The sequence below is a fragment of the Oncorhynchus clarkii genome, chromosome 32 (assembly GCF_045791955.1).
Source record: "Oncorhynchus clarkii lewisi isolate Uvic-CL-2024 chromosome 32, UVic_Ocla_1.0, whole genome shotgun sequence".
NCBI lineage: Eukaryota > Metazoa > Chordata > Actinopteri > Salmoniformes > Salmonidae > Oncorhynchus > Oncorhynchus clarkii.
Window position 1 is genome coordinate 35,654,287 of NC_092178.1, and position 23,710 is coordinate 35,677,996.

At 41.9% G+C, this 23,710-nt stretch overlaps 1 protein-coding gene across 3 annotated transcripts in view; it reads left to right on the forward strand.

Annotated features, from left to right (window-relative positions):
• Positions 1-23,710, forward strand: part of LOC139391651 (angiopoietin-1-like) — a 60,875-nt gene that overhangs the window by 10,503 nt on the left and 26,662 nt on the right. For 2 of the 3 annotated variants that reach the window (XM_071139050.1, XM_071139051.1), the window contains exons 2-4: positions 16,384-16,539; positions 17,048-17,169; positions 19,525-19,757. In XM_071139050.1, the coding sequence (XP_070995151.1) occupies positions 16,384-16,539; positions 17,048-17,169; positions 19,525-19,757 (511 nt within the window). Of the gene's footprint in view, positions 1-14,172; positions 14,304-16,383; positions 16,540-17,047; positions 17,170-19,524; positions 19,758-23,710 lie in introns of those variants that run through there. The other variant, XM_071139052.1, reaches the window with a different exon arrangement.

The window sequence follows — 23,710 nt, forward strand, 5'->3', positions numbered from 1 at the left end:
TAGATAGAATCCTTCTTTATATCCCAAAAAGTCAGTTTAGTTGGCTCCATCGATTTGAGTAATCCACTTGTTCAACATGCAGAGAAAGGAATCCAAAAAAGCTACCGCTAAACTTTGTTAAAACAAGTCAAAATATGTTTATATTTAATCCTTTAATCGTAATTAAACTATAATACTTCATATGGAAAGAAGTATGTTCAATAGAAAAGCAAAATATACAAGTGCGCGTCCCCTTCGTCGCACGCGCACAGACTGATTTCCAACTCTGACTCCCAGTACCAAAACTCAAAATTCTTCCTCGTTTGGGAAGAAACAAGCCTGAAACCTTGAACGAAGACTGTTGACATCTAATGGAAGCCATAGGAATTGTAATCTGGGAGCTGGAATTACATATGACCCATAGCTTTCCATTGGAAGAGCATGGGCTCTCTCCAAAAAAGTTGTGGTTGGTTTTTCTTTGGATTTTCTCCTACCATTTCAATTATGTTATAGTCTCATACATTATTGTAACATTTCTGCAAACTTCAAAGTGTTTTCAATCCAATGGTACCAATTATATGCACATCCTGGCTTCTGGGCCTGAGTAACAGGCAGTTTAAAGTGGAGGAAGTGGAGAAAAATAGACCCTAGCTTGAAGAAGTTTTAAAGTGAGTGTGCTGGAGCATGTCACTCAGGTGATATGGATCATTTTACCATATAGGCCTATACTGTATATCAGGTAACTAATAGTTTGAAACAGTTAGTGGCATTTGACCTTGTTTTGAATAAGGGTTAAGTATCACATACCTGTGAAAGGAATTAACATAAATAATGTTGTTTTGGGCAAGCAAGTGGAAGTCGTTGTGCTTGTGTTTAGAAGTAATACTGTAGCTTGCGAGCATTGTCGAACGTAGTCCATAGTCTAATGCCCTGGCAAATGCCTTTCTATTGCACGGGTGAGTGATTTTGATCCAAATAAAAGATAGTTCCCATTTTTATATTGTGGAATTGGAATACTATACAATACTATAAATGTGATTGTTCGGTCAGTGGTCAAATAAATTCTGCTATCACAGTTTACTGCAACATATCAATACTGAATTTGGAATCCAGCTGTGATAAGAATGGCGTATCACTGGTTTCCATTATTTATATATGTCACAGGCTATAACTCATGTCATCATTTTTCTACCTTGTTAAGTTTCTGTCATCTTTCTCAGAACTTATCCACCAGGTAGCCCGTTCTGGTTCATTTCAGTCCTGTAGAATTCCACCAGGCCCTACAAGAGTCTGCCTTTATATCAATGTATACAGCTTTTGTTCTTCGAGGGACAGCTATCACAGAAAAAAAACATGCAGGTCTATGCTTTCTATTTCTGTTTTATGGCATGCGGCAGAAACGAAAGAGACCGTCGAGACGTTGTTTCTTTGTATCACTTTTTGGGTTCAGCCAATCTTTAAGTTCACTGTAGAGTTTCATCGTCTACAAAATCCATCGGAATTCTCTTCCATCTGACAATTATTCATCTGAGAGATAAGGCTGACTCCGAGGAGTCAGGGTAAATTCCTGAAGCATCCCCATACACTGCCATTGAGCTCTAATCTCCTTAGAGGTTGTGTCCTACAGATGTTCCATTGTGAGTGGCTGCCTTTGTCTGTCAGCACTGAGGCCGCTTGCCAAAGTCCCAAAGGACACCATTTCACCTTATCTGAGAGTTCAGCTTCTTAAACTTTTCCATGATTACAAATCAAAACATCACAATTGGGGATGAAAGAGAGCAATGGAATAGTTTCAGTTGAAGCGGAGAGGCTTTGAATAAATGAACAGAACAGCAGATAAATATCAAGTCATAAAAGCGCCCGCCGTGTGGGAAACCGAACGAAGACAAGCAAGTGAAGGTGGGGAGAGAGGGAAAGAGTGTGGGAGATATTGGGCAACAGATAAACATTTTCACTCCCTCACAGCCAGAGTTGGATCTGTAAATGATGAATAGCCGAGTTTTCCTTCTCTTACTCTGTTCTTGTGCCGTTGTTGTCATATAGTACATCAGACTTCCATGAGAACTATTTGCAATGACCTCACTAATTTATTTATTCCATGTCTTTGGTGCGGGTAGGGCTTAGGGTAAAGTTGCTTGATGAAGAATTGTTTGTGGTCCATATCTTATGATATATTAACATGCGGTTTGAAACTGCGCAATATGGTAGGCCACTCACAACTCCTTCCAGTGCGGTGGGTGGTTTTGTCTTATGTGTGGGACGTGTTTGGGTCCTGCTTTATCAGTTTAGAGCTGTGATCGGCGTGACACCTCATCCACACCCCTCACACACACACACACACACACATTATATTGACAGCTCTGGAGAACATCTTAACCTTGTAGAGCACTGTGTTTGCCTTGTCTGGGACCCAAGCCAGGCTTCTCACATTCCACACAATACCAGGGCTGTGGCTGGCAGAGTCAACTGGAGATAGTGTGCTTGCCCCATTCCCCCTTTTCTCCCCTTATCACATCATATTAGACCTCTGCTTAAAATAGGAGTCAACGGTCAATCTGCATTACACCCCAACTTTTTAAAGAGAAGAACTGTACTCAATTTAGTCTCAATCACCCTTATGATAGAGCCCTGGCAGGCTTTGTTGGGTCAGGATAAGACTGACCTCTTGTACTATAAAACTGTAAGTGTTTCAGGGATAAACGGATAGTTTCAACAAGAGGTGTAACAGTAGTCGAGGGTAGACATTCAGAAACTACCAGACTGATGCAGACCACCACCAGAGAGTCACTCAACGAGGCAGCCCCAGAACACACGTCTGCAGCTGGAAAACGAATGGAGCTCTAAGCCTGTTAAGTCATAAATGGGTGCAGATGTTTGTATGAGTGGACGTATCTGCCAGGGGGAGCTGCAGGCTGGGGTTGTGGGGGTTAATCCTCAGCAGGTCTGGAGGGGCTGTGCATGGATAGACTGGAGGAGCATGGGATGGGATTCAGTCTGACTAATGGTGGTTTATACTGTAGAAGGTCAGGTGGGATCTGCCTCTGTTACCCCTCAGAGCTCATTCCCCGAGCTTGAAACATTGTGCATTACGTTCTCAAACTTCTTAACATGTAGTAGTGTTTGTCATCGTGTCAATCTGCCTGATAATTTAGTTTTGTTTAACTTTATTTCACCATTTCTTTTCTTTTTTTACTATTCAAGACATTTCAATAATGTTATATTGAAGGGGACTACTGCGAGTCACGTGTTCTCAATTTAAGGGGAATCTAAAGCACTCAAAAATAGGACTCTCAAATATTACATAATAATGTTGGAGTATTATATTCTATAGCATACAATAATATGGTAACCGGAGTCTAGTGCAGGGGTCTCTAACCTTTTCTAGCATGAGAGCTACTTATGTAAAAAATACAAAATAAAATACTGAGCTACTCATTTTTTTCTAGCTTTCAAATAGGCACATTATTTTCTTCTCCTCTCCCCTGCAACTCCTCCCCGGGTCCTTATTGTACAAGAGGAAGTAGTGCACTATGTTTTCTGTCAATATACCTGGTAAAATAATGGTTAATAAACAACTCTAGCCATTAGCATCCATTTTCCCTTCGTTACACTGGCATGAGCTGAGGTCAGGGGCCCTATAAAATCTGAGATTTTTTTTCTCCCAAATTATGTTTGATATTTTCCCAAATTATACTTCTCAGTTTTATTTTCACACTCAAAATTACAATTGTTCATACAGAAACAACGAAATTTGATGTTCTGAGTCCATGCCAAAGCTTAAATCACATCAGGAGACCCGTTTTTATTTAAGTCTGGAAGAAAACTAACACATTTAGATTTGTGAGTGTAATCCCCCTTTAATTGCACATCTGGCCCTTTAATTGTGCATCTCGTGAGTGAGGAATGTGCTTTCTAATGTGCAGGTCTAACGACGGTTCTGTCTGTACTGCTGCTCATTTCAAGGTTTGCAAAATAACAAATGATATACTTCTGCCAGGTAAGCGTTGGCTTTTTAAGCCAATAGTGGCTAATCAGGGGTGGGATAATGTCAAATTTGCGTTAATTAGATAGAAGCTGGGTGCTTGCGGTGTATAATACTTGTGAGATTTGTTTATGACAGTTTGCAGAGGAACACGTGAAAATTGCATGTACTTTCAGAATTGTTTGGCGAGCTAGGCTACTCAGAGTTGGGCTGAAAGATAGTGATATCTCGCAATTGACCTGTTGGAGACCACTGGTCTAGCGGAAAGGATCCCTACGCATCCCTTATCCTTCAGCTCAGCCTGGGGATAATGCACCTACCCTACTTGTCTTTGGGGTGCGCTGGTTTCGATCATCTAATCTCTCCCTGGTTGTCACCATGTGTATACACACTTCTTCTGCACTTCAGTCTCAGAAAGCAAAAATAAACAGAGATCCAGCCAGATGAAAGGCCGGGGATATGGCGACATTGTGCTGCGTATCCTCTGTGTGTCTGCCGCTCTGCTCTGGGCCCTCAGAGGAGACAGAGCTGTAAGAGGCTGGAGAGGACCACGCTGGGTTATGATGATGTTACAGTGTTCAAACAGAGCTCTACTGTGCAGGTCTGGTCTGGTCTGCCTGGGGATCTTCCATATGATATGACTATGAGCTTCCACAGCTCCAAGGGTGGGGTTTTGCTTGAAGGGAACTGCATTCTCTCCATGTTGACATGTAGATTGTAGGTTAGCCAAAGGAAAGTGGGATGAATTAGTCAGTGTTATTACTTTACAAGACTTGACCTCTGAGTTGTTGGTTAGGATGTGAAACTAGCTATAACATTGCAGAAACATTGGGATATATTCTTAAGATTTGTGACTTTTTAAAAATTATTATAGACATTTGAATCTATGAAAGAGACACACTGCCTCAGCAGTCATTAGCATCCATTCTCCCTTCGCTACACTGCTATGAGCTGAGGTCAGACCAAAGCAGTTCCATCTGGTGAGGGCTACTGTACCTCTTCCTGACGCTTTGTTTTCATTCCACTGTTGTTCAGCATGCACCGTAACTGAGGAAAAAAGGGGCTGTTCCGAGCCACTGCCTCTGCGGCCTCCATGCCATTGACCCCCTGTGCCGCCCCCCCCCCCTTCCGCCCCGTACTACCCCGGGGCACGATGACTACCGCTGTCAGCACAGATGCTGGATATCAAAGCCCCCTGTCCAGAGTCCAGACCCACACAGCCACAGATGATACATGGTCCAGTCTCACCCCACACTGTGAGATGAGGCAAAGAAGTGCCTCATAATTTAGACCTGATGTAACAGTGTGGCTCGTTGTGTGATGTACACATAGAAAATAAAGGGGGGCTTGGGTTTGACATGGGGGCTTATATAGGTTTTTAGGTTTTGTGAGGGTGACCCTGGATGACTAGAGAATTTATAAATTTATAAACTTTTGCTTCTTTAGCGGGATGTTAGCGGGGGAAGTTAAACATGGACGTGACGCTGAATGTAACAATCGCTGTCATTAAATTGTCATTTATTTGATTAGAAGAGGCAGCAGTTCTGATAGATGTTTAGCTGCCTCTGGCAGTGAGGGTATATAGTAGTTATTATTATGTCATGAGAAACCCCTACCATATTCTCAAACTTTGAGATTGCAGACATACCAAATGTATTATTTATTTTTGGCTATCTTGAGGCAAACCAACTCCACCTATGTCTGAAATGTGCTGGAAGAGAGAGAGATACTCCCGAATGTTTGGATTTAACCACCCACCTCCCATGGGTTGGTATTCCTTTGTGTTCTAGGGCTAGGAAGATTGAAACGGCAATGCTGAAAAGATTACTCAGCCATTATCGGCCACATTCCTACTTGGATTGAAACCCAGTGGAAACTTTCCCATGTTTGACAGAATCACAAGCTCAAATCCTCGGAAAACTGCCCTGGTACTGGGGGTCCTACTCCTCCGAGCAGAGTTCAATTTGTTTGGTTGTTTGGTTCTCTTTCCGCATTCCCATGTCTTGGATGAATGCGTGTTTCCTCTCCCAAACGTCCAGATACACATAATTAATTGGGGTAATTTGAGGGCCTGCTTTGACATAAGAGAGCTCCTTGTAACTCGAGGATTTGTGAAAATATACATCCCTACACAATCACGGCTGCAAAATATTTATTTTCACTCTCGATGAATTCACATGAATGATGCTAAGTAACCTGAGCTCAACAGAAGGAAGCAAAACAGTCAAATATGGTTATTACAATGATAGCCTATAATTCAATTATACGTTGATTAATATACATAGTGAAAATTATAGGATGTATTAATAGACTATTACTGTTCTTAATCTAGTGTTCGGACCGGGTAAAAACACCAATTGTTTCCCATTTTTGAGATTCATCAGTGTGTTGCCACTGGAATATGGTCATATAAGATAGCCAAATAATCCGTGTCTAGACCAACTCTACAAATTCATTTTCAGAGTCTTGATTGTAATAACAAACAAACCTTCCACATCACAGTACCCAAATCAAAAAGAGAAAAGTCAACATTTCTGTTGGACAAGATCCCTCCGGCTGTTCGGAGAGGAGAGCTAAAATTCAAAGCAAACACTTTCTCCGTCCCTCTTTTCATGTTTAGAGTAAGTTCATGTTTATAAGGCAGGATATCAAAAATTAATTACTTCTTGGTTATATTAACTTCTTCTTCTTGTGAAATTGGCTCTTATTTTTGACGTTTTACCCATCTGTCATTGCCTGTGAAGTGATAGTAGCTTGTTGCCGAGGATGTGTTTCGTTTAGTACATGATGCTGACTGTTGAAGACCTTGAATTGATGTCTGAGATTTCTATAAATAGATTGGGATAAATTATTCCAATCACATAAGAATGAATGTAAGGCCATATTTCCCAAAAGGAACAGAACAATTTTGTCCGTCACATGTTTAGATTTAGTTGGGCTTTTCTCAGGCTTTTTTCCATTTATAAATGTTTCACCTTTGTCTAGGCTTTATAAACCTTTGAATCTTTAATCTGATTCAAGTTACGCTAAATGTTACTGTCCATGTACATGATCTATATTTTGCGTTACTAAAACTTACTAAAACATAAATAAATAGCTTTGACTTAATAGTTTGTATAAAGTATTTCACAATCTGCCCTAAAATCTGCCCTAAAATCCTTCAGTCCAAAGAGAAAAAAAGTATTGTCTGATTGATATTTTGATTTTAATAAACAGTGCTACAGTGTCTGTACTTTTCTCATGATCATTTTGTTTACATAATTGTACTAGTGGATTTTATGTAGGATCTCTCCAGGCATTCCAAGATGCACTGGCTCCCCTGTGCTTGTCCTTCACAGAAATCATGTACAATGATTCAGGTTCGAGTTGTTACATAACAGTAATACGTGGCAACCTACAAGCACGCCCCATTCCACCATGGCTGGCCACCTTTCCATTCCCAGGTTCAAGCTCCAGAGCTTTGGCAACAGGGCCTTCTCCAGGGTTGCTCCTAGGCTCTGGAACTCCCCCCAGCCATCCGTTACTCTGAGACATTACTCACCATCTTTCAGTCACTCCTAAAGCCCCAACTCTCCCCAATTGTAAAAGCGATTCAGTCTTATGTAGCAAAATTTAAATTGTGTGTTGTTTTTTTTTACATTGTATAAAAGTAGAGGCTCAGAGCTAGAAAAGGGTATATTATACATTGCAGTTGAGGAACAATGGCAAAGTAAATCTGCTTTGACAGATGTTAAACTTGTAACCCCACTTTTGAGAAAATGGGCCTTGAATGTTCTGGTACATTTACTGGAGAGCTCTTCTTTGTCACCCATTCAGCATCCTTCCCATGCTCTTAAGCCTTAGCCCCACCCATCTCTTTAATGATTCACATGCATGACATCAGCAGACTGGTGGTCCAAAATAGCATAACTGGTGTATTTTAACACCAATAAACCCATCCGTTTAAAAATACATTTTGTATATGTCAATCTAGCAAACCAGGCTACTAAGCAATGTTTTGGTTCGTTTCTAGCTTGTTAGCTAGCTAACATTAAATTAGCTGGCTAGCCAGTTCAAATAATGTCCACATCATATATCTGAAAACATCTTAACTTTCACTAATTTGTATTTATTATTACAGGAAAATAAACTCACAACAAGATCGTTCTTTACAAGTTAACGGCAAGCTAATTACAAAAAATAGCTTAACGAAATAAAACCAGGGCAATCTACCAGAGAATTTTAGAGCTTGAACACTGTCTCATTGGCCTAACTTTATATTCTAATTTGACTTTGGTGTAGGTCATGTTGTTCTTCACATTACCGTCTCTGGTAAACACACACTACCAAATAAAATCAAAGTTTATTTGTCACATGCACAGGATACAGAATGTGTAAACGGTACAGTGAAAAGGTATCTTGCATAGTGGAATCTTTTGTTCAGACATGTAGCTAGCTAACTAAACAATGATCCATAATCCCAACTCATAATGTTACTACCCTGCATGAATCTGCAGATAGTTAAAAAACTAGGTTCAATGCAAATGGCTCTGAGAAACTAATAATAATACTACACAGATCATAAATGTAACGTTAGCTATCGAGCCAGCTAACATTAGCTAGCTAGCTAACAGAATGCTTTAACTGGCAATGAAAATCACTTTCAAAATTAGAAACTTATAATATCTGAAAATGTAGCTAGCTAGACTCTCTTACATGGATGAATGCTTCTCCCTTTCTGTCACAGATGTCATAGTGGCCTGGCCTTAGTTTGAAGAGGTAACACGGAGACGGGTGTTTTATACAACAACAGTGTGTTCTTTTTTCGACTCCCTCCGCATATTTGCAATCAAACACCGGATTTTTTTCCATCTCCTTAGCTATCATACTCTGCTTCCACCGGGCATTCCACTGATTTCAAAACTCTGTCCTCCAGAAGGTGGAGAGCAACACAGTTATTCACAATATCTTTCAAAAAAGCTGAGTTAGAAAAGGATTACCTGCACATACTGAGTATCCCTTTGTTATAGACAGAAGCATGCTACATGGCAGACCAATCCAAACTCATCCTCCGGCATGTCCAGCCCATCCATTATCTCAGCCAATCACAGGAAGGTTCCTAACTTTTTCCGTGGCTAAACCAATACGGCTCGTAATTTAACAATTTTATTTCTATTTATAGATGGAATACAAGTTTGTTGTTAAGGCACATAAAAGTTCACATGTTCCATAAGGCATTTCTGACAAAAAACACATTTTTATTAAAAAAATAATAATGTTTATGTTCAAATGCCTCTCCTGTGAAGTAGTGACGCGTGACATACGCCTAGTTTCTTGAAACGAGTCATATATAAGTCCCATTTATTATTATTATTAAATATAGTGACAATTTAATAATGTCAAAGAAACTTGATTTAGATTTTTTGTTTATGCATTACATTTTTAATGTCTGGTAAATGGACCCTGTAAATGGAAGAGAGATGTAGTGTGGCAAATAAAATTGAGAAAATTCTGAAAGTGAATTTTCTACACTAGTTCCTGAAAGATATTTACCTCTTTCCTTACATGATTTGGGAAATATATAATCTTATTAGATTAGTAAATTAAATTGGATCATCAGAATTTTCCAAAATGCATTAAAAAATAGCAACCAATCGGATTTGGAAATTTGAAAATCCTTATTTTCCTTACTGCACAAGAACCCAAATCGATTTTAGGGAGTTTTGTAAACAAAAGAAAACGCCAAATCTCTAGAAGTCTTCACCAGTGGGCACGATTTTCAACATGTGAAAATGTTGAGCCTAGGAGCCTTTGATGGACGGAAAGGGGTGTATGGGCTCTACAGTACTTGCCAAATTACTTTGGGCACAAGTTTTATATGCAATGATTTGGGTTGGGGATGGTTGGTTTGGTTTCAGGTTGTGTACACAAGACTAATTATGTCCTTGGAATAGGATAACGAAATCAACACAACAGCATCCTGACAGAAAGAGAGAGAAACACAGAGGGGACTTGTGGGTCCTGGCAGTAGACTGGTTGGATAGAGTGTGACTCCCATGGGGCTCTGGTCAAAAGTAGTGCACTATATGGGGGGGAGACAAGACAGAGTGAGGAGCATTGCGTTGCGATTTGATAAATGCCTGGTAGCTAGCCATGAGGGTAAAGGTTATAGAGGTTAACTGTGAGTTCAGCCTGAGTTTCTCTCCTAATTCGTATCGTCTCAGTGTCTCACTCACTGTCTCATAGGGACTTACTGTGCCTTCAGAATGTATTCACACCCCTTTGACTTTTTCCACATTTTGTTGTGTTACAGCCTTTTTTTGTCAATGGCCTACGTTGTTCGGTGGAAATCCACTACAGCACATTACTGAGTACCATACCCCATATTTTCAAGCTTAGAATGGTGGCTTCATCATGTTATGGGTATGCTATTAATCGTTAAGGGCAGGGGATTTTTCAGGATAAAAAAGAAACGGAATGGAGCTATGCACAGGCAAAATCCTAGTGGAAAACATGGTTCAGTCTGCTTTCCAGCAGACACTGGGAGATTCATTCACCTTTCAGCAGGACATTAACCTAAAACACAAGGCTAAATCTACACTGGAGTTGGTTAACAAAAAGATAGTGAATGTTCCTGAGTGACCGAGTTACAGTTTTGACTTAAATCTGGCAAGACCTGAAAATGGTTGTCTAGCAATGATCAACAACAAATTTGACAGAGCTTGAAGAATTTTGAAAAGAATAATGGGCAAATGTTGCAGAATCTAGATGTGGAAAGCTCTTAAAGACTTACCCAGAAAGACTCACAGCTGTGATCGCTGCCAACGGTGATTCTAACATGTATTGAATCAGGGGGTTTAATACTTATCTAATCAAGATATACAGTATTAGTGTTTTATTTTTCATAATTTTTTACAAACGTTCAAATTTTTCTTCCACTTGGACATTACAGAGCAGTTTGTGTAGATCGTCGACAAGAAAATGTCAGTTAAATCTATTTTAATTATACTATGTAGCACAACAAAATGTGGGAAAAGTCTAGGGGTGTGACTACTTTCTCAAGCCACTGAACCATACAAACAACCCACTACATTTAGGTTGAAGCTGGGGCAATGAGACAGAGTTATATCCCAGCATACATAATGCTGTCTATTCAAAATGATATGCAACCTCAATTTACACAACCCATAAAAGTCCTGGGCATTGTGTGAATTAATACCCCACGTTTCAGAGAGCATATTAATATGGATCTATCTGCACTGACTCCCTCTTGCACTGACCCTACACACACTCACTAGACTGTATATACACACCATGTTCACATGAACTCACACACACTACATTGACACTCCCACAGGAAACCCACACAACATTCAAATACACTACAAACGCACACACACACACACACACACATAACACGCACACGCATCCTGACAACACAAGTGCACATACATACACATTACACACGCACACTCACACACTTTTACACTCATCATCTGCTGCTGCTACTCTGTTCTTTATTTTACTCTTATTAGTATCTATCCTGATGCCTAGTCACTTTACCCTGCCTTTATGTACATATCTACCTCAAATACCTTATTATTATCTATCCTGATGCCTAGTCACTTTACCCTGCCTTCATGTACATATCTACCTCAAATACTGTACCTCGTACCTTAGCACATTGATCTGGTACTCCCTAGTTCCATTCTTGTGCATTTTATTTTATTCCTCTTTGTGTTACTATTTTACCAGCGCATGTGACAAATAATATTTAATTCGACTGCTGTTTTGGCGATAAGAAGGCGTTAGCACATTTGCTGGCATCGGTCTCAAGGTGCCCTGTGTTATAGAGTGAGGTGCTAATCGACAGTAACAGCTCCGTTCCCATATCCATAAAGGCTTTTCCGATGGTTGGGCCCCGTCAGTGGGAGAGACTCCCCCAGACCACCACAGAGCCAGAGATAAGCTAGGCTACAACAGAGCACGAAGCATTAAAACAGTCCAGGCCTACTGTCTGTCTTGTAGCGCTGCCTGCAGTGGCTCCCAGCACCACGGCTGTTTAGAAAACAAGCTCTCAAGTCTAACCATGTCCATCCCTCCTCTTGGCTAGAAAGCCTACAAATGTCAACTGTCAGGAAAATGGTAAACATTTTAGCAATCCGTTACAATGATGTAAGTATCAGGTTATTTTGCTTCTAGGAACAGCTTAGCCTCTGCTACGATATCAAGGACTTTATTTTTGGTCACGTACAGCCATGGATTATCTTTTGTATATTTTTTTTGTATAGTCTTGTATTGTCTTGCTAAAGAATAGTGATCTACTTCACAACACAACCAGTACAGTGGATCGTTTCCTAAATGTTTGCCCTTTTTCAATGATAAACTGTCCCTCTGGTCTGAGCCTCATGTTCCTTGCTTTCGCACCGTCTTCATTTTGTTCCACACAGCTGAAAACAGATTGTTTTATCATTAACTGGGAGCCGCAACTCATTTCCCACAGCTCATAAAGCTGCTAAATGACTAAGGCAGGCCTGTACACGCAGCTACAGTGGCTTTTGCGACCCACTTAATGCCGCAAAGGAGCCTTGGATGCCGTGGCGAGGGGGGTCAGCGTGTCAGGCAGTGTTGTTAGTGAAGCTACGGGCGGTCTAGACGTACCCAAGGCCCTCCAGACCAGAACTCCTTAAACCTTTATGCCTTTTTTTGTAAAGTAGCAGTTTGGGAAACATAAAGTTCTGTTTATGTGGCTCTCACTTAGCTCACGGTGATTATGTAAAAAGAGGGCAAGATTTAGTGGTTCTCAGAGCAAGGCTATTGTTATTGCACCTTCTGGAATGTCACAAAGAATACATCTTACTTCGTCACCTCGAAAATCCACGGGGGGAAAAAAGAGAGTTTAATATATGGCGTGTCGTTATTTTTCATGGGAAGTGGTGTTACATTTAAATTTCTCTCCGGTGTCAAACTGTCAAATGTTTGCGTTTCATGTTGATTATGAAGTGACAGTGTTCTTGACAAGGACACACACACAAAAAAATGAAACTTCTTGTAGAGTAAACATAGTTAAAGACAGCAAAAGGTAGATGCTGTAGGAACTTGACAAAGCTTCAGATTGTTTCGATTCGGACACGACGATGAATGGGTTTTTGATAACCCTATCGAGGCAAGAACTTGCGATGATATATTGCTCAAACTGGTCTGCAGGGGAACAAAACATTGTACACAGCAAAATAAAGAAAACAGGCTTGTAAATCTGCTCTGTTTTGCCTTATTATAGACGCATTAACATTTATAACATGTTACCGTAATATAGCATGTGTAAGCAATAAGCAATGCGTAAATCAGTCACACAACCCCTATCACCTTCATGCTCAGTGGCTCTGATAATGATACACAGTCTAGGTAAGAGGTTAAACCTGACACCATAGTTATGGCTGACCTCAACTTATTTGGACTGACCCCCAGCTGGTGGGCTGTGTGTGGAGTTTAACCAAGAGCTCCGGCTGCTGCTAAGCCAAGTTGTACTGGTCCCAAACATGGTTCCCCTGACTCGGATAATAGCCCAGATTCCTCTCTATCAAATGTGAATTTCTTATTAAAGAATCAGAGTGATTCATTGGCCAACAGATATTTGCATGTTGCATTTAGATGGAGCACGGTGGGTTTCTTTGAGTAGTTTCTATTTGAATTACATAGCTGAATTTGAGTGCATTTCGTAGGCTAACTTGTGTTTCTTGTCTGGTCAGATGTCAAGGAGAATCAGACTTTGGTATTTGGCCAGCTCCGCATACATATCATGTACTTTTAGTTATTTCATCATCGCTTTCCCAATTCCCGACAAGTGTGTACCTCTCTACTCACTTTCCACCACTGGCAATAAAAGATACTATTTACTTTATCCTGCTTTCTAATCCTGTGCTGTTCACTGCCTGGAAAAGTTTGGTCAGTTTGCGTTGGGTGAAGAACAGCCAAATAACTTGACACCCACATATATTTTACTGCTTCCTAAGTGGTATTTTTTTTTTTTTACATGATGGGGGCGTGTTTGTGTAATCTTGTTTCTCCTTGGTACTTTCCGTTTATGACCCTCGCCAGATTGATTCGTGAGTCGAGCACATTCCCTGGGAGACTGGCCGTGAGCGACGGGGCTCTTGAGTTTTAGGTTTCTGAAGGGCCGCCGGTGTCACTTCCAACGTGGTCCTTCCAAGGTGACTTACGCTGGCTGCAAGCAAAGCCTATCAGGCAACATTTACACAGGCTGGTATTAACGGATTGGCACACTGATATAAAGAGTACGAGCAGCATTGAAGCATTGGATAGTACCACAGTGTATCACCATTAAATGCAGAGGTCTCCAAAGGTAAATACTTGAACTCTTAAGTTGAGCAACTGAGCCTGAGGTTATCGATTCAGACTGTTTATAAGCCAGTTCAATCCGTTCTGATATTCGTGTTTCCTAACCGCGTGGGTGCCAGACTCTTCGTGTTCCTTCCAAAACTCCCAGAAGGGAGTTTGGAGGTTTTGTGGGAGGCGACACTTATATCAGTCTGCTGCACTTCACCACCAAAGGAGCTCCATTGTATCTGAAAGCTGTTTACATTTACATTTACTTTGTTGACAAACATTGGCGTAAAACAAGCTTTCCGGTTCTGATGGGGCATTTTACAAGTTATAATTATCACGTCCTGACCATAGAGAGTCCTTGTTTTCTGTGGTAGAGTAGGTCAAGGCGTGACTGGGGGGGGGGTTAGTCTAGTTTATTATTTCTATGTGGGGTTCTAGGTTTGTTTTTCTATGTTGGTGATTGTGTATGATTCCCAATTAGAGGCAGCTGGTAATCGTTGTCTCTAATTGGAGATCATATTTAAGTAGCTGTTTTTCCCACCTGTGTTTATGGGATATTGTTTTGAGTTAGTGCACGTAGCATCTCTGTAGTCGATGTCCATTGTTAGTTTATTGTACATTTGTTTTTTGTCTTTGCTTAGTTTCACTTTCGAATAAATAATGTGGAACTCAACATCCTCTGCGCCTTGGTCCGATATTTATTCCAACGAACGTGACAATAATCTTCAAGAATGAATGGGTACATATCATTAAAGAGTTCAGAATGTAGCAACCGCTGATTACTACTTTAAGACTTTACAGTCTTTAAAGTTCAAACTTCCAGAGTCTTTCAAGTTTAAACTAACACTCGTACACTAGCTATAATGGGCATGATAAACAACAACCCCATCATTCTTCCATTGAAATTCAACATAAGGTCCTGGCATGAGCATGAAAGACTCGCCTGTCCCAGTGCCTGTGCTATCTATGATCGGACTGTGAGTCACTCAGTCATAGTGCAAGCCAGGTCCCCGGGGGCCCCACGTGTAAGGCTCCTTCAACCATGTTGTCATAGGGTATCATTGCTAATGCGACAATTACGAGCGATCTGTACTTTCAGGGGGATGGAAAAATGGAGTGACGTCACAAATGGTTTCCAGAAGCATCTCACAGCAAAATGTTTTCCTTCACAGTCCACTGAGTAGTGGAGCTTGACTGGTGGCGTCTCCGCGTGTGCTGTTCTATTCCTTCAACAAGGTGCCTGCGCGCCAGGGACAGTTGCTGACTAAGGGCATTCAACACTAATGTTTGGTACTGGTTGATGCGTTCCTGAAAATGCCCTAGTAAGAGAGTGAGCTCAGAAGGGCTACTGTCAGATTGCTGTTTGAATAGATGATACATGTGACGGGCAGAACATCACAGCGTGTGCATGAACTGATGCGGATGGTTCGTTTGCGTGAACAACCTATTCAGGCACTGCCTCGGCCTTGTCATCCGTTCACTTTTCGAGATAAGGGATGAAAGAGTGCTTTCAAGATAAGCACCAGTGAGTATCGGGCCATCTCTGTCTCTTCCTTCCGTAGCTAATGACCTACATCTGGATCCACCTATATTCTGAAGCTCATTCTTCACTGGTGTTTTTTTTTTTCACATTATGAGGTGGAAAGACACAATCAACTCAGTTGATCTACTGTATGACATAGAGATGCTGATAAGAAAGCCTGAGGGAATATTACAATGATAACAGAACGTATGACTTTTTTTTATCTTGATCAAATGGGTATCCATTTGTCACGGATGTTCTTGTCTTTCGACTATAAAGTAATTGAATGCTGATTGCGGCATTTCTTATGAGTGTTACCTGTTTTCACGCCTTGAGTGTGTCCACGTCGAACAACTCCCTTGTTCAAGTGTCGTACCATTGTGTCTCAATTGTCACTGTTTTCAACCGTATCTCTAATTTGCGGTGTCTGTATGATTTGTCGGCGTCCGTTAATCCTCTGCTGCTTGTGTTTTTTTCAACAGACCCCAGTCACTGGCCATCTGTTATAGTCTGTTTCATGCGCTGTGTCTCATCCATCCTCTCATAAATGATCTCTATACGTTGGGTGTTTCAGATTGAGAACTACATAAAAGAGAGCATGAAGACCGAGATGGCCCAGCTGCAGCAGAGTGCCGTTCACAACCACACGGCCGCCATGTTGGAGATGGGCACCAACCTCCTATCCAAGACGGCCGAGCAGACGCGCAAGCTAACGGACGTGGAGACGCAGGTAATATATCCCCCCCCCCCCCCCCCCAACCTTATCGCACTCCCACTGGGATCCATCTCACGCACCATTGACTCAGCTATTCCACATTAAACCACCCCAAAAAGGCAACGGGGGGGGGAACTGGCCAAAGAAAATATGGATGACATATAAATAGCTACGCTCTCTTTATGTGATACAGTAAGCATACTGTATGTATGTTTAGGTTTTCAACGTCTCTTGATATCTGGGGTGGCTTTAGAAGGAAGAGAACAAGAGCAGCACTTGTGGGGGTGGATTTTTGCTGATGTGCAAAAAAAAAAGAAAGGTGCACTAAGGGAAATCACTCCCTTCATATATATGCAACTGAGTATTACCATGTGTCAGAAGAACAACCGCTCTTTATGCAAAACCTATACTTTATTACCTCTTCCTAAAGAGGACATGATGATTTATAGCGTACCTACATTTAGTTTCGCACGAACACCTCTGTGAGGCCGGATACCACTAACCTATTTCTGTCTTGGGACAGGTTCTGAATCAAACCTCCAGACTAGAGATTCAGCTGCTTGAGAACTCCCTGTCCACCAACAAGCTGGAGAAGCAGCTCATGGTGCAGACCAATGAGATCAGCAAGCTCCACGACAAGAACGGGTAAACTCACACGCCATCCAACACAATGTGACGCGTTTAAAGACATCATGCCCTTTGTCCGGAGACTCAGTCATACACAGATCGGCTAAATGTGCAATAAGACACCCCATCCCCTGATGTATGAAGTGCATGAGGCTATATTTTCCTACATCATCTTTTGCTTGAAAGTTGAATGATGTTGCAATGGGAGCAATCGAATGTGGCTTTTGGATGACTTTTCAGAGTCCTGTTTGTTGATTGGTCCAGTGGGACTGTCTCTCACTGTCCATTTAAAAGCTCCCTCCCGTCCCCAGTGCTCACTGTAAATACAGTAACACAGCTGTACTGAATTCTTTCGTTAATATGCTTTCTGAAAAAAAAGCGACCTCAACTGATCCCAATGTTTGAGAGCTGCACTCAAAGTTCATAGACAGGGATTCCTTTACTGAGAGAAATTTGCAAACGCTTGTGCAATTATGAAATCACCGCCCATTTATTTTTCATTTAGTTCTGAATCTGTTAATCAATTCCACGTAAGACTATATTATAATAATTATAAAATGGAAGACCATTGGACACAGTTAAGGTTTACGTTAATCTACAAAGTGTGTGATGAAATGTATGTATGTTTATTGTCCGAGTGCAACTCATGGTAACTGAATCCACTGACATAAACATTTGTACTTCTATTACAGTCTGGGCGTAATATATATACAATGCATTCGGAAAGTATTCAGACTCCTTCACTTTTCCCACATTTTGTTACGTTACAGCCTTGTTCTAAAATGGATTAAATTGTTTTCCCCCCTCATCAATCTACACACAGTACCCCATAATGACAAAGCAAAAACTGTTTTTTTTTAAATGTTTGCAAATGTATAAAAAAATATATATATATATGAAATATCACATTTACATAAGTAATCAGACCCTTTACTCAGTACTTTGTTGAAGCACCTTTGGGAGCGATACCGCCTCTAGTCTTTTTGGGTATGACGCTACAAGCTTGGCACACCTGTATTTGAGGAGTTTCTCCCATTCTTCTCTGCAGAACCTCTCAAGCTCTGTCAGGTTTGATGTGGAGAGTCGCTGCACAACTATTTTCAGGTCTCTCCAGAGATATTAGATCGGGTTCAAGTCCGGTCTCTGGCTGTCCCGAAGCCACTCCTGTGTTGTCTTGGCTGTGTGCTTAGGGCCGTTGTCCTGTTGGAAGGTAAACTTTTACCACAGTCTGAGGTCCTGAGCGCTCTGGAGCAAGTTTTCATCAAGGATCTCACAGTACTTTGCTCCGTTCATCTTTCCCTTGATCCTGACAATCTGCCTGTCCCTGCAGCTGAAAAACATCCCCACAGCATGATGCTGCCACCACCATGCTTCACCGTAGGGATGGTAAAGGGCCAGGTGATGAGCGGTGTCAGGTTTCCTCCAGACGTGAAACTTGGCATTTATGCCAAAGAGTTCAATCTTGGTTTCATCAGACCAGAGAATCTTGTTTCTCATGGTCTGAGAGTCCTTTAGGTGCCTTTTGGCAAACTCCAAGCGGGCTGTCATGTGCCTTTTACTGAGGAGGGGCTTCCGTCAGGCCACTCTACCATAAAGGCCTGATTGGTGGAATGCTGCAGAGATGGTTGTCCTTCTGGTAGGTCCTTCTATCTTCGACAGAGGAACTCTGGAGCTCTGTCAGAGTGACCATCGGGTTCTTGGTCACCTCCCTGACCAAAGCCCTTCTCCCCCGATTGCTCAGTTTGGCCGAGCGGCCCAGCTCTGTGCCTCGACAGAATCTTGTCTCGGAGCTCTACGGACAATTCCTTCGACTTCATGGCTTGGTTTTTGCTCTGAAATGTATTGTCAAATGTGGGATCTTACATAGACAGGTGTGTGCCTTTCCAAATCATGTCCAATGAAATGAATTTACCACAGGTGGACTCCAATCAAGTTGTAGAAACATCTCAAGGATGATCAATGGAAACAGGATGCACCTGAGCTTAATTATGAGTCTCCTAGTAAAGGGTCTGAATACTTATGTAAAGTTGGGTTCCCATTCCACATGTTACCCTAGTTACAGTTCAGAACATGTTTTGGGGTAGAGAGAAGGGGATATGCTGCAGCAGATTTAGAATGACAATTCACTTGCTTGATCTGTCAAAAGGAGGCATGTGGAACATAACATAGAAAGTGATGGAATTCCACTGTTTTTGACAATCACAAAGAAATACCAGGATTTATTTGGGAACTATTATGTAAATTCCATACAACCATGTAAGCACCAGATTACGAATAGGGGACTAATCCGATAAAGAAAAGTTAGTTATAGCTTTAGATTACAGTTCTCTATAAACTAAAGCTATTTGCATAACTAACTTTCTGACACCCAAGGTTCCTGGAGCAGAAGATGCAGGAGATGGAGTCTCGTCACCAGGAGGAGTTGGAGATGCTGCGGGAGGAGAAGGGCAGCCTGCAGGCCCTGGTGGCGAAGCAGAGTGGAGTGATCCGTGAGCTGGAGACCCAGCTGACCAGGGCCACGGGCAACAGCACCGCCATGCAGAGGCTGCAGCAGGAGATGATGGACACCGTGCATAACCTCATCAGCCTCTGCAACAAAGACGGAGGTAAGGAGCTAAAGGTCTAGTGTTGCCAGACATCATGCTGTATTCTCTTTCAAGAAGATCCCTAGTTGGGGGCTCGACCCTGAAGACAACAGTGAAACGCATGCATATGCGGTGTAGATAGATGTATTTGACAATTTAAAACACAATGCAACCCCACATGTGGATAACACAAAAAAAACGACACAAAGTACTAGGTATACTTTGGTTACATATATAACATGGCGCCGGGAGAAGATGGCAGACGTTTTACGTGCCCCCAACACTGCACTGTTGGTTAGGGGCTCGTAAGTAAGCATTTCACTGTAAGGTCTATATATATACCTGTTGTATTCGGCGCATGTGACTAATACAATTTGATAAAACATAATAAAATAAAGGACAGGACAACATTGCCCTCAAACTCAACTCTGGACCTCGAGGCCAGTTCCACTGCGTTTATTCATTGTTCCCCTCTAATCAGGGACTGAGGTAGGTGCAGTTAGTTATCAGGTAGAAACAGAAAACCAGCAGGCTCCGGACCTCGTAGGGTAAGAGTACCTCTGGCCTAGAGCGTTACATACAGATATGAAGAAGGTCATGTTTTATACTGCTCGATCGTTAGCCAGATTTTGACATTATTTTTAAATAAAGTTATGGTCGGCATGGTGTTGAGTTGCTGCGGTAGTTTGTTCCACTCGAACGCGCCGGTATATAAAAAGGTGTTCTTACCAGATAGACTCTTAAATTTAAAACAGGCAATATCAGTCTCTGGTTCTGGTGTTGTATTGTTAGACATTACTGAAAAAAGTTACATAATTTGAGTCAGTAATAATTCTATGGACCAGACCGTGTTGAATTAACATGATCCTGTTCTCTACAGATAGTCAGCCAAGCTGATTAAAATTCTCAACCTCCAGATGAGTACGAGGGGGAGTTTAAGTACAACTCTCACCGGCTTGTTTTGGCTGGTCTGTAGCGTATTCATGTTTAGGGATGCTGGTGAACCATGATGTGCACGCACAACCAACACTGAACTAGTGCACCTGCCAGAGTCTTTCGGGTGTCAATATCAAGATATTTTTTGGTTTATCTTTGTTAAAACCTTTAGGGCCATAGTCTCACCAGTCAGGTGGCTATCCAATTCACAACCAAGGTAGCTGACAGAGTTTCATAGTGTAACCACTGAGTTGTCCACTTTGACACTAAAACCAGGGGACCTTGCAAGCTTTACTCTGGAACCAAATAAGATGGATTCTGTTTTTGCAAGATGCAGAGAAGGTTTGTTATCTGAAAGCCATTTACTGATATTGGATATCTCTGCACAAAGGATCTCTTCTACTGAGAATTTGTTCTTATGGGACACCAGTAGAGAAGAGTCATCCGCATACAAAAACAAATGACGAGAGCATGTTCATTTCATTTCATAATTTCATAGGAAGACAAGTGGGCCATGGGTGCTCCCCTGCAGGACCCCACAGCTAATCAACTTCGGCCTAGAATGTTTTCCATTAACGTCCACCACATCCACCATTTTAACTTGTAGAGCATGATACCATGATCAGCCGTGTCCAACGCCTTCTGCAGATCCAGCATAATCATTCCCCAGAAATGTCCCTTGTCAACTTCTTTCCTGATAAAGTCCGTTAAGAGCAATACGCGTGTGTCAGTGGAGTGGGACCTTCTAAAACCAGACTGTGGTTTGTATATATAAAAAAAAGGTATTGCTAGTATATTCCTCTGTTCATAAGACAGCACAGTCAAAATAGATACAGGTCTGTAGATGCCCTTGTCTGTTTTGCTGCCCTTCTTGTGGAAAGGGGTCACTCTTAGCATGTTTCAAATCCATGGGATCTCTACCCTGCTCAGAGATGTTGATTAAATGGGTGACAGAGGGGGTCAATGAGCTCAGCACCATCTCTTTAAAACCTGTCAGGGATATTGCCGAGGGCCTGTAGCTTGGGAGCGGTTTCGTTCAGACAGTCTCTGGACAACTTCAGCCTGAGACACTGCTGTAAAGGATAATGCATCAGCATGTGCATCCATCTTGCAGTAATAGCCTAGGACCTGACCCTCCCCGTACACCCCAGTACAACCAGGTAGCTTCTATACCAAATTTGAGGCAATTGATGCGAGAAATGTATTGAGATTGCCGGCTACCACCCCCTTTACTCCTTTATTTGTTACTACACGTGCAAGATAAGAATGTAAAAATAAAAATATGAAAAGGAAACAGTGATTTGGAAACTGTTTTGGCCTCCCCAAGGGGAAATTGGATTGCGATAGAACAATACATGTTTTGTCCAGACTGTACAGTCCTATCAGGATGCCAATACCATAAACATGGTTCCATACAGGGAGGCAGAGGGATGCCTAGTCCCTTAAACTCTGCTTGAGGGAGAAAGCCACAGGGGTCATCCTTTTCCAAGAAGCACCCGTCACGCTTGTTACTCAGCGTGGTGCTCTCTTTACGGTAATGGCTTATCACACTGCACCGTAACAGCCTAGGCTGTGGTTGCCGCTTGAGTGAAATGTCAAACAGACACCGTTTTGAGTAATCACCTATCTTCTTCCTTTGTGTCTCCCCGTGGCGATAATTAGGAGGAGCAGGGATTTCCCTTCGGCCCACCGTTTGACCCCGTCAGCAACACGATCCTCAGGTTTAGTCAATGCAGTCAACTCATTACCCCCACTTCAATCCAAGTCTGCCCTCCGTCACATTCAGTCACAGGAAATTTCAAGTAAAAGTGTGTTCTGGGATTGGTGGAGTTGTGTAGAGAGAAACCTTGCACTCTGTTCATGTTCGCTACTTCCTGCTGAAAGGGCCTAGACGCCACACCGTATCCTGTGGCTGTTCACCCATCCAACAGGAAATGAGCAGGCATGAATGGATATCTGAGCCATGGTGAGTGGATATGTGCATGACATGGTTAATGCGTGCTTTGTATTAATCATGCTGTTGTACTTCATAGCTTTAATGTTCCATGCCAAATGGATCACCAGCGGCCTCTTTTCATAGCTCTGACAGTAGGAACACTTTATGGCAGGAGGTCCTTTGAGTGTCATTAAAGCTCTCGACTGATTGGCTCATATCAACCAATCACTGTGACGTGCCATGTTGTGACCCAAATATGTCATTAGGGTTTATTAGGTAGCTAAAACAAGTCGCTACCTGAAAAACATGTCACTAACTGAAAAATAAATCACTAACTGACCTGGCAAGTAGTCTGCCATGTTCCACTTTGTCATATAGTCAGACATGTTATCTCCCTGTCAGCTCAGGGTGTTTCTGGGGTCACAGGGGCATCCAGCCTTCCGCCGGGATTGGTGGCTGCTTTAGCGAGAGGAGAATGAAATGGAACATTGTTGTCCTGGCTCTGTGGTTTGTCCGTTCCTCCTCCACGGTGGCGATGAGGGCCAACCAGGCACTGGGGTCACCCGATTCACCCCTGACAAATAATTCAACCTATAATGGTTCCTAGGGGAGGTCCTGTCCAGTGGAGGCAAATGGGTAGGTAGATCTCAACTGATTGCCTGTTGCAACACTCCCGTTCCCCAACAGTGTCTTGATCTAGATGCGATGAAGCTCAGTTAGAAGGGAGAATTTTCGGGGAGGATTTGTTTGTTTACCAAACGGATTTGTGTTTTTGTTCGGGGAGGGTCAGCTTTTTGTGCCATTGGATGGCGTCTACTCGAATTAGGTTCTGTTTTGAAAACTGAGCCCTAGAATTTTCTTTTAATGCTCGGATTCAAATCATCATTGACACTTACTATGTGGAACAGTTTAAAAAGGGGAGTTCAGATTCTAAAATGCCATAAACATTGTTACTGAAGTTTATCCAGAAACGTACTTAAATATACTTATTTACATTTTCAATGCCTTTTCAACTTTTTTACTTGTTCAATCATCTTTGATGAGGCCAGATGCCACTGAGCTCAGGTTTGGGTCGTGATTATTACCGAAACCTTATTATAGT